This window comes from Mustela nigripes, chromosome 2, assembly GCF_022355385.1.
Source record: "Mustela nigripes isolate SB6536 chromosome 2, MUSNIG.SB6536, whole genome shotgun sequence".
NCBI lineage: Eukaryota > Metazoa > Chordata > Mammalia > Carnivora > Mustelidae > Mustela > Mustela nigripes.
The window spans coordinates 111,617,705-111,629,346 of record NC_081558.1 but is presented as its reverse complement, the minus strand read 5'-3'; the positions used below and the strand labels follow the sequence as shown (position 1 = coordinate 111,629,346).

The 11,642-nt window shown below is 52.9% G+C and overlaps 1 protein-coding gene across 7 annotated transcripts in view; it reads right to left on the bottom strand.

Moving 5' to 3' along the window:
- Positions 1–2,004: 2,004 nt before the first annotated feature.
- IGF2BP2 (insulin like growth factor 2 mRNA binding protein 2) overlaps positions 2,005–11,642 on the bottom strand; it is a 159,036-nt gene continuing 149,398 nt past the window's right edge. For 4 of the 7 annotated variants that reach the window (XM_059391342.1, XM_059391345.1, XM_059391343.1 and 1 more), the window contains 4 exons: positions 9,001–9,075; positions 7,563–7,694; positions 5,688–5,801; positions 3,248–4,338 (listed from right to left, as the gene is read on the bottom strand). In XM_059391342.1, the coding sequence (XP_059247325.1) occupies positions 4,246–4,338; positions 5,688–5,801; positions 7,563–7,694; positions 9,001–9,075 (414 nt within the window). In that variant the 3' untranslated portion in view covers positions 3,248–4,245. Of the gene's footprint in view, positions 4,339–5,687; positions 5,802–7,562; positions 7,695–9,000; positions 9,076–11,642 lie in introns of all 7 variants that reach the window. The other 3 variants (XM_059391340.1, XM_059391344.1, XM_059391341.1) reach the window with 1 other exon arrangement.

Here is an 11,642-nt window from a genome sequence, read left to right as displayed (position 1 = left end):
AAGAAGGAATACTGAAGGCTGCTCACTGGCAGCTATTTTTGACTTGGAGGGACATTGTTGTATTAAAACGTTTATTTTACAACTAAGGAGACAGGACTCCAAGAGGCTGGTCTCCAAGGTTATACTGCTCCCGTACAGACGAGCAGGAAGAACATTTCTGGGCCCGGGCTGGCTTTTATGTTCCTGATGAGGACGTGAGACCCCAGTAAAGAAAAGGGAGCTATGGTACCAGATAGAGTCCCAGTCCGTCCCTGCCTCCAGGCCTGCCCTGGGGTAGTGCATATGGGAGAAGTCTTAAATTTCCATTCATCAGCTCCTTAAGGGGAATATAAGGAGGAAATAAAAGGCAGCAGCAACAGTTTACTGTAAACACCCAGGGAATTTGCTAGCAGTGTTGTTAGACATCTGTGGTAGCAGGCCAAAGCAACTTCGACCTTTTCTAGAGCTCCATGTTGGATGGAAAAATAACATCTAGAAGTCTAATTAGAGGGAAAATTTACCAGTTTACCAGGACAAAAAGGATGTTTGGGGCTACTCACCAAGTCTAGGGAGAGCAGTACCTTCAAAAGCACTAGGGGTCATGGGTTTTCAAGGGAATCTGTCCAAGGGAACAGGGAGGGGCTTTTTGAGTGCAGGCTCACGAATAAAACCTTTCTTGTTGACCTAAGGCCCCATTTAACAACTGTCCTTTATTTGCATAAAGTCACATAAGTAGGACTTTCTGGGATGTCAGGATGTCCTCTCAAGACAGGAAGTTGGGGATTCACAGAAGGACCGGATATAAAGTGGGAGTCGTCTGAGCTCAGGCAGATGCGGTGAGCACTCCCTCCGAGTCCAGCGTGGGCGTGAGGCTGTTCTGGCTTACAGTTAGGTGAGGCAGGATTTCGTCCAGCACTTGGGTTCTCAGAAAATGAGGTGAACATCTTTGCTTAGGAAGCAGCCAACGGTCTCCTTCCTGTCTTCTGCCTCTCCGTGTGGCCTCCCCTTCATTTCTGCAACTCTAGGACAGTACCACAGCAGGCCAGGCGTCATCTTAGCACTTCCTTCCCTTTCTCTCCCAATGTTCAGAAACAACAACTTGGCAACGGGGCAGTTTAGGACCTGGAAGGAAACCTCGGATTCTGCCAGCTAGAACAAAGGCCAAGGAATGAAACGGGTGCAGCAGAGCTAAGAGCGCATTTTTGGAGGGTCCTGTGTCTTCTCGCTCTCAGAGATAGCTCCATCCTGACAGACTGGTTCCCAAGCCCTTTATTTAAAGCTCTGCCTTTAACGGTGTGTTGTCTCTGTTCATCTGACAGGGACACCTCTGGCCAGGGCACAGCGCTCAGGTGTAAACCTGGTTGCCAGGAATCCTGTGGCTTTTCTCCAACAGCAACCTGTGGTTTGTTTGTACCTGAGAGCACAGCGGGTTCGAGTCCTAAAGGGGACAGGAGGGTGGGCGGAGCCAGAGGGTCCAGGACTTGTAAGGGCCACAGGAATGGAGTCTGTCCCTGTCCATAGTCATGCCAGGCACAGCAGGGAGAGGACAGCTGGCGGCCATGTGCAGAAACACTAGACGTACAAAGAGCGTCTCAGAAATCAGAGTAAGGAGAAAATCAGGAATGGGGATGGACATGGGTGAAGAACACACTTTAAGTGACTGAGGAGCCCTCAGAGCTTGTTAGAAGGGGAATGAGGCTCCTCAGCAACCCCATCAGCCCCCCTCCGTCTGTCCTTTCTGTGCTATGAACAGTTATCCCAAAAGGCCTGGCTGGCCACTGCTGGCAGTCTAGTGTCACCTGTATATTCCAAAGACTGCTTGGACTTGGAGCATCCGTCTCTGGTAGGCCCCATAGATCTATGAACGCAGGCTCTGACATGCAATGGGCCCATTCCTATCTGACTTTATTCGGACCCATCCGACACATGCACAGGAGTGTCCAGTATGGCACCCCGTCCCCATCTCCAGTCCAAGGCCGGCCCTGCCCTCCTCCGACCTCCTGGAATGGGGCTTTGGCGGTGGGGGTGGTGGTATGTGAGCCCTTCTTCCCTTGAACTGTCAGGTATATTATCCACTCCTCCTTCCCCACATAAAGATCAACTCTCGCCAGGCCAGGCTCAGCGTTCCCTAAAGAGAGGGGCTAGTCTTACCTACCTTGACGTGCAGTCCGTTCATCCCTCCAGTTCGTGGCTGTCAAACTCCGCCACCCCGGGAATCACCCAGAGGGCTTCCTGCAGCCGACTGCGGGGCCCCTCGGGGTCTCTGATTCAAGGTGGGACCCCAAGAATGTGCATTTCCAACATGTTCCCTGGTGATATGGGTGCTGCCAGGTGGGGACTGCACTTGGAACACCACTGACCTAGTTTAGCTTCTCCCTGAAAGCTTCCTGCGGAAGCCCGCCTCCTCCTGGCTCTACGTGCTGCACATTTTCCCTCAGTCCCCCAGAGCAGGACCTCTCCTGACAGGCATGGGCAATGCTTAGTAAAATAAGAGACCACGACACCAGGATCTTGTTAGCTGGATATATTTCAATTTTTTTTTGTTTTGTTTTTGTTTTTGTCACAGAACACTGTTTGCAGTAGAGGAAACTGGCATTGCAGTCTGGTGGTAAATGGCTTGTTCACATAAACCAGTACATGTTCATCCTTTAGCGCAAAAAGCCCTAATGGCGCGTACCCTATTGAAATTCAGGACATCTCCAATATTTTCTCTCTCTGTTTTTCTTTGTCATCTTTTTTTTTTTTTTTAAATAAACATTTTCAAGGTTTGTCCAAAAGCAGGCCATACAGGTTCTTGGCTAGCGGAAGACAATTCAGAACAGCTGTTGCACACTTGGACTGTCACCTTCTCCAGGCTGGCAGTTGATATCTTATTTTTTTCCAACTCATTTTTATTAAAAAAATAAAAAAATGCTCCAACTATCAGTTTTACAAAATCTCTAAGGGAAACACAAGAGCAAGGTGCTGAGGTAAAAAACACCTGAGGTAGCTTTTTTTGTGTGTTTTTCTCGTTTAAAAAAATCTGTAAATTTAACGCCCTGGGCCAACGACCTTGTGTAAATTGCTATTTTCCTCCACATTTTTTTTTTTAAAAGAAAGAAATCATTTCGCTGAATATGGATGGCTTATACACCAAAATGTAAAAAGACAAAATACATTCTTTCTTTGTGGAATTTTTCTTTGTTTGGTTGGTTGGTTTGATGGGTTCGTTTTCTTCTTCCAAAATGCTAGGACAAGTACCATTGACTCTTGTTCTTTTGAGTAACCAAGTGTAAGTTGAGGCTGGTTTGTGTGTTTCGCTTTTGTTCCTTTTGTGTGATGTGATACTCAGAGCACTGCTTTGCCTGGGGGGTGCGCAGATACTGGGAATTGAGACAGAGGGGTGAGGGAATGAAAAAGAATGGGGATGGAGAAGGAGGGGAGGGAGAGAAGGTAGGGGAGAGATAAACAGAGAGAGACAGAGAATTATATAGCAGTATGCAAAAAACCAGTTTAAAACCTGTGAAGCAAAGAGAAATGGGTGTGTGAGCTAGACAAGGGATGAAGAGAGACAGAGTTTCCTCTTCAGAGAGACGGTATCCCTTCTGTTGACATACACAGGTGATCCAGAACTGCTGAGTGTCCTTTCGAGATTTCCCGCGGGTGGATTTTATCTGGGTGGTCTCGAAGCTCCTTCACTAAACCATTAGACCTCCCAAAGAACGACTTTATTCTTTAAAGTCTAGAAAAGCCTGCTTTCTCTTTAAAAAGAAAAAAAATTAATAATTGATTAAAACTTGGAGTTAGTTGAGTTATTTGATATATTATTTCTAAAATATATTAACGCTGCAGGCCCCCTGTGCAACCCACAGGCCACATATCTTAACATCTTTCCCCTTCTAATATGTACACACATGTACAGAGACAATTTCCACAAAAAGAAAAGGGTGTGAATTTTGCTTTGCTTTGAACATGTTCACCTATGTTAGTTCAACTAAAAGGGATAGCGCGGTGGGAGTTAGGAGAGATCCGAGTGGATGGTTGCAGTGGCTGGCTGGGAAGCCTGCAGAGGCCCCGGGGGGGAGGCAGGAGGCCGGGCAGGGCCCCCCGGGCTGACCTCCCACCTCCCTCCTGGCCCCTGGGATTCTCAGGGCGCCTCCGCAGACTTCTCATTCCTCAGGATGGTCTTTGGTTTGCTCCCGAGCTGGCTGGCTGTGTTTGGTCTCATTCTGTCAGGTGTTGGAAGGGCTACATTCATCCGTTGTTTTGCTGGTGCCTGTGGGGGCCTCACTTGCTGCGCTGTGAGGCGACTCCCTGAGGATATTTCTGCTCCTGCTGCTTCACCTGTTGTACAATTTCCCTGATCTTGCGCTGTGCGGTCTGCAGCAGGGGAGAGGAGGGGACAGGGGAGAAAAAGGAACCCGGTTCTGAGGACAAGCAGTGGGGGTGGGAGGCTGGGGCTGGGACGTGGGGAAAGCAAGTGGGAAGCTCAGGAGAGTGTCATCGACCTGCTGAGGCCCTCACTCCGGGTGGGGGTGGAGGGCTTTTCCTCAAGTAAAGTGGAGGGTTTCCCCCACCCTTCCCCAAGGCCACTGGGTGCAGAATGAGGAGGTGGGGTGCCAGAAACTTCCAGGTACTTGGTGGACGGAAAGGCCGGGAAGCAGAAGTAGGGAACCAGTGCCGAGGGGGCCTTGTGGAGTTCAGATAGCATCCCTTGCCCACTGTACACACTGCGGCTTTCAGGGATGCCCCACCCGCCTTTCTGGAGCCCCTAGGAAGAACATGAGTGTGATGGCGGGAAAGACGGACAGGAAATGGGATGGGGAGGAAGTGAGAAACTGGCCCAGACACTCTACCCTGTACAACTAGAGAAAACACATGAGCCCAAGCCTGCCACCCCTACCCACCCGCCCCCACCCCGCACCGGTGCTCCAGGGCCAGGAGGAGCTGGGAGCAAGAGCAGCAGAGTGGGCCAAGCTGGGGCTCTGATGGGGGAAGGGGCGGGGCTTCGGGCACAGGCTCAGCTCTGGGAGAGCAGGCTCTGCTCAGACAAAGCTGCTGGTAAGCTTAGCCCACCCTCACTTGTTTGGGGCAAGGACGGGGACTGCTCCATCCCCAAACCCAACACACAGAGAGCATGGAGAAGAACCAGGCCACGTGATGCAGAGTCACTGGTCCTTCTGAATGGAAGACAGAAGGTCCTGGGCCCTGTCGGGGGATGTGACGCTGAGGTGGAGAAGGACGGCAGAGGAAGGGAGGGCTCCTGCAATGAGCACGTTCAACCCTTGTTCAACCCAGTGAGATTCTGGCACCCACGTGGGTTCCAAGTCTGACTGGGGAAACCCGAGGGTGGGTCCCTGCCTGGTATGTGCTTCCCAACAGGGGAAGGCTGTGACTGAGGCCTCCGTAGGCGGCAAAGGAAGGGGGTATCTTATGCTCTAGCATTTCAGGGGGCTGGAGATGTGCTCGGCTTGACTTCAAAGTGCTAGGCTCTTCCTCAAACTCCTCCAGCATACCTGGGGAGAGCTGTGAGGAGAGAGTGTGGAGCAACTTCCCCTGCCCTGCAGGTAGTCCCTGAAGAGCCAGGGGAAGGTTCCATCTGTGTGTGGGGTTCGGGGAGCAGGGCGTGGGGTGTGTGCAGGGCCTGTGGTCACCAGACAGGCCAACAGCTTAGAGAAGTGGCTGAAAAATGGCTGGCAGGAGAGACCAGACCCTCACGGCACAGGTACCTGGCTAGCAAAGAAATGCCCAATAATTCTGACGATCACTTCCTCATTTTCATCTGGCGTTTGGTCACGAGGCACGATGACTTCTGCACTGGTTAAGTTCTGCAGTTCATTCACCTGGGAAGGGAGAGAATGGGTTCAGGAGGAAGTGGGAGAGGAGAGTGCTGGAGGGAAGGTTGGTTGGAGGCTCCTCTCCTTTCCTTCAGCCTAGGACGTGTCTGAGGCTTCCTAGCCCCTGGTCACACAGGGCCACCTTTGTTTGAGCCCTGGAGACTCACTGGGTGGCCCAGGGAGGGTCCAGCCCCCAACTGGAGCTCCTTCTGGGGCTGAATTCTTACTCTGGAATTCCCTTCAATGCAGGCTCCTGCGCATGCTCCCAGTGACCCAGGCTCCCCCGTCATCCAGGAAGGAACACCCCTCCTGGACATGCTCTCCTGGGTGTCAGTCATCAGCCAATATCCACCCCCCACCCCCCGACCTCAGTCTCTCAGACTTTTTGGCTAAGATCAAGTGCAAAATAAACTTTCTAATCACGCATTGCTCTGAGCCTGGCTCTTCATTTTCATCCCTGCCTCTGCCCTTCCTTCCACTTCTTCTACCTTTGGGTCATCACCTTATCTCCCTGCTGCTTATCTCTAGTTCTGTGTTGGCCTCCCTCCGGGAAGCCTCCAGCTGGTGCTGCTCCCCCATCACCTGTGGCCCACTTCTGCTCTCTGGGGCTGCTCTCCAGCCTCAACAAGCCTACACTACGTGGGGGCTCAGCCTGGGCCCCGGCCCCCAGGGTGCTGAACACATAGGTGGGGCCACCAAGTGCTCCCTGGACAGCGGACAGCCGGGGGGTGGGGTGCACAGAATTCAGTGACTGGTTCCCAAATGACCATACACGGGATCCAAGGGCTCAGGATGTGAATCCCCCGTGGGCCATTAGCTCTCCTGAGTACTGCAGTCTAGCTTGTCTAGAGCCCATGTGTGCACCCTCGGATGCTGATCACATTCCTAGATGTGGGGATGATCTGTAAGCCTTTCGGCTTTCTGTTTTTGTACAGAGGTGACTCATTATACCCAGAACTTGGCTTTGAGTGCTTAGCAAGAGTTTCTGTGTAAAGAAAACAGCAGGCACCTGCAGGCACACACACACAGGACTCCAGAGATACCCCGAATTCCTGCCACTCAACAGGCCACTCTGGTAGTGTGCACAGGCTCTATGAGAACTTCTTGGGGGTCAGAGCCCTGCCATGTAGGTAAGTCATGTTCTAGAACACACCTGTGTCTGGTGGACTCTATGCTCATTCCTACAAGCTTCACAGATCATTCTCTGGCACTTTTACAAATTCTTTGTGCTACTGCCACCTTCAGGTTGAAAACTTTTAAAATTTTTTTTTTTTTTTTTTAAGTATTTCCTCCTCACCCACCACCTGATGGCTAAACTAGCTCCCCAGACACAGATGGGAAAGTTGGGGAAATAGCCAGGACACAGAATCTGCCAGTGGGAGAGTTTGAAATGTCAGAGGAGAGTGAGGACAACCAACCCTGCCCGCCTCTGAGCGTGACTTTAGAGAAGACAACCGTCAGCCAAGTGGGTATCCTCTGAATGGATTCTGTTCCCTAGTACTTTCCTGCTGCTATATGTGGGTTTAAAGGGGGCAGGAGGCAGCCTCCTGGTCTTAAGTCAGGATCTTCATTTTCCAGCATGTGGCTGAGATGCTGGGTTTCTGCGTACAGAACCCTGATGGTTTTGGTGGCCTGGCTCAGCTCCCAGGACTTGGGGCCCTCAGCCCCAGAGTAATGTCCCTGAAGAGCCGACAGAGGTCTGAGGAAGTCAGGTGAGGCTGGGCAGGGAATGAGCCAGGAGACGAAGCCAGCTCGCTGCACACTTACGGTTTTGCCGCCCTTGCCAATCACCCGGCCAGCTGTAGAAGAGGGCACTCTGATGTGGGCTTCCAGCTTCACCTCTTCTTTGGGGTTAAAGAAGTTTTCTTCTTTCAGTTTCCCAAAGATCCGCCCTTGGGCCTGAGAGAGCAAGAGGGATGGGTGACTCTCGGCTGCCAGAAATGGCCAGCCCGGGCCTGATGCTCCCCTAGCCCCAAACACCACAGGGCTGGACCCAGGGCAGCTGTGAGCCTGTGTCACTCCTCCAGAGACCCAGCAGGGCGCTGCTCTGGCCACACTGCAGGACCGCACATGACTGCCCCCGCTAGGAAGCGCTGGGTGTGGGGTTGGGGTTGGGGCGACCCAGTCTGAGTTCCATTGCTGCCCTAGCGCCCACAGCCCGGTGCGGGACATTCCTTACTCCCTCCCCCTACACAGTAAATCTTCAAGTCACTGAAGGCTGGAGGCGAGGCGGCTGGGGACGCAACTGCTTGCTGATGTCTTAGCTCCAGAGCCAGTGTAGCTAGGAGCGTATGTACGCTTCTTTTAAACTGAAAAACTGAGATATTGCTTATATAACCTAATATTCATCATTTAAAGTGTCCACTCCATGAGTTTCGGTGTATCCACTACATCAGGCAACCGTTCCCACTACCCAGGACACGTCCACGCCAGCAGGCAGCTGCCGCCCTACTGTCTGTCCCTGTGGATGGGCCTTTTCCCGACATTTCAGATGAGGGGACTCCTATAACACGTGGGCTTGTGCTTCCGTCTTCTTTCGCCGCACGCGGGGGTCTTCTAGGCTCACCCACGCTGTGGCACACATCAGAATTTCGTTTTTTATGGCTAATGTCCTACTAAGTGGATATACCAAGTTTTGTTTATCCGCTCAGGAGTCAAGGGGTTACTGTTTTCAAATGTTTCCACATGAGTTAATGTTTGTTCTCAGATCTAAATATTTTTAATGATAAGGACTATATTTTCATAAATACACTTGTGACTTTCAGAAAACTCAACTTATAAATTTCCTCGGGGAGAAAAAAGGGCCAAAACAAAATGCACCCCCCACCCAACAACTCCCAACAAACTTCTGCGTCCCCTTACACCCATGGCTTTTGCCCCCAGGGCCGGAAGGGTGTAAGTGACTCAGTTAGTCTGAAATCCCCTGTCCTCAGAACCATGGCTCAGGGGTCAAAGGCACCCCAGAGTGGGTGCCATCTGAATTGGGTCCCCACAATCTACTTTTCCATGGAAGAGTAGGGAAGGAGGGCTCCAAGCAGAGGGGAAAGCTGGGGGTAGGCAAGACAGGCTAAGTCTGAGAGGAGTGAGCAGCAGCAGGAAGGCCAGTGGAGACAAGCCAGAGACAGTCTTACACATGCCTCTGAGGTGGCTGCCACCTGCTTAAGGCCCTTGGCTACTGCAGGCTGAGGGGACCCTTGGCACTGACCTTGAACTGGGCTTCAGGTGGGCCGGTGATGATGACCATCCTTTCGCTGACGTCTGGGCCTTCTGCCGGGGCAATCTGCAGTTTACAAGCAAGAGGAAAATGCTGTTGCCGGGCTGTGCTCCCCAGGCCCCTCTCTCGTCTGCGTGAGTGGTACGCACACTAGCAAGGGACTGCTACTGCCTTTGCACCTGCTGTTTCCTCTCTGGGAAGCACAGCCGGCAGGGGGTGGAGGGGGCTGGGTAGTGGGAGGGCTAGGGCCAGCTCATCCATGGCACTCGAACTGCGTGTGACAGCTCCAGAGCAGGGGTTGAGGACACTCTGATCCCAGTGTCTGCTCTGCAAATCCCTCCCCTCCCCGGACTCTGTTTCCTCATCTGAAATCTGGAGGTGAACCCCAGCAAGCTCAATTCCTCCACTGGCTCTCACCGTTTGTGAGTTGGAGTCCTCTCGTAACACATCTTAAATGACAGACCAGGCAAGCACTTTTTGTTAGATCCGCATTACTGGCTCTTCTCTGCATAGCCTATCTTGTTCCAAAAACCATTAAGGTAGCTTTGGAAAGTAATACAGTGTAGCAAAACTAAAGGTAAAGTAAAACGAGTGAAAAGTACACCAGACATTGAGAAATGAGCCAGGAGCGAGGTCAGCACACGAATGCGCCTCATCCCATCCGTGTACCTGCCTCAGGTGGGCCGCAGACTCAGTTGCAAGCTTACCAAGAGCAAAGTAAAAAAAAAAACAAAAAAAAAAAACAACCTCATTTACAGGGTCACAGTGTTCCTAAAACCAAAGAAGCAGTGGCTCAGGAGACGTCCCATCCAGAGCCGGAGCCTGGAGAAGGAGTTGTTCACAGTGGATGTAATTCACCACGATCTGCGGCGCCTCTGATGTGGGATCCCCGGGAAGACATTGACCTCCACCTCCGCCGTGGCCAAGGCCAGGCTGCATCTGCTGAATCCGTGAGCCTCAGGGCGCTCAGCTCTACAGGGACAATGCGTCCAAGGTGTGCTCTGACCTGTGTCTGGCTCTGGGATCAGAGCATCTTCAAAGAGGGCTGTGATTGACACTCTGTGACACGAGGATGAACACGAGGCCCAGGTCTCCAAGCCCCACGCTCCTCGGAAGGACTTGCTCTCGTGTGGGCAGACAACCTGCTAGCTCCGGCGGCACAAGGGCAGCAGCCGCAGCCGAAAAGCAAAGATCACATGTCCCCAGGGGACTGGAGCCCGCCAGCAGGCCCCACACAGGCGGGCCCCCGAGACCACTGGTGGGAACACCTGCCTCTACTTCTCGATCCACAGTTGGTATTAAGTCTGGTCCTTATCTCAAAGAGGAAACAAGTGAGATGGGAGCATGGACACGGTGGGTCCCGGCTCTTACCCACCCAAATTGGGAAGGGCTGCCAGGCCAATTCACACTTCCTGCTGACCAAAACTGGTCTGCCGTCGCTGTCCGCCTCCCAGGGACTCCCGGATGCCTGTCTCTGATTTGGAAGCAAACAGGCCATCTCTCCACTGATTCCACCATCCAGACCTGAAGTCTCAGAGCTACTCGTGGGCTCCTGCGGTTCTGCAATGACATTCGCTGGCAAACTCCTGTGACGGCGCTGGGAAGGAGGATGCCCTCTTATGACTGAAGCAAAAGGGACCCAGAGGTGAGGTGCCTGCCCAGATCCCAGGGTAAGCAGGGCCCAACACAAGGCTCAGGAGGTCTGTGTGGCATTCTGCAGGGGAGGCGAGCAATGGGAGCCCAGCATCAAAGCCTCTCTAGGTTGCCCACTCCCTGCTGGCACATAGCTCCCACAGGGAGTGCACAGCTCTCTCCCTGCCTCCGTGCAGCCACGGAGGACTGGCAGAGCAGGAAGGGGCGATGGTTTGTTCTTTGGTGCGATATGCTCTGTTTTGCTTCAGAGAAAATGCGTTCAGAGTCCTGCTGAACAAAATCCAGACTGATTTTTTAAAAGTGGGAAATCTCTCCCACAAAGAATTGGCTTGCCTGGTTTTCTCTCTGTCTCTGCTATGGGGAGAGGCCGCTCCAAGGAGGAGCGGGGCGCTGGGGAAGCAGCCTGCTGGTGCAGCAGCAGGGACGACTGCAGAGCCCATTGTGCCCCCTGGTTCTGCCCTGCGGTCTCCGCCCATCACAGAGGTCATGGACAATGTGACACACAGTCATTTAGCCTTCCCAGGATGGGGAAGGGTGCTGGGCACGCCGTGAGGCAACGCCCAACAGAGTGCTGCTCTCTCTCCTACTTTCCCTGAGGCCTGCAGGGCATGGTTCTGGTGGAGCACCCGGGCTGCTGCGGTAGAAAAAACACTGGACCAGAACTGGGTCACCCGGTCAAACATCAGTTCTCACATTTTTTTTTGCCTTTGCGGTCTTCAACAGTTGGTGCAAGGCCCTGGGCCCAGTTCCTTATGGTCATCAGTAAGTGGAGTTACTGCCACAGCGGGCCCCAGCAGGTGCTCAGTATCCTCGAGGTCAGCACTGCCAATGGGCTCCAGCTGGTCCGGCCGCTGGTATGCCTCCACCTGGCCCCGGAGCCTCCCAAAGTCCCACTCTTCTTAAAGGACGGCGGCGGGGGGGGGGGGGGGGTGACGTCATCCCTCAAGTCCCCTGTGGTTGAAATCCTCTTGTGCTGGCTC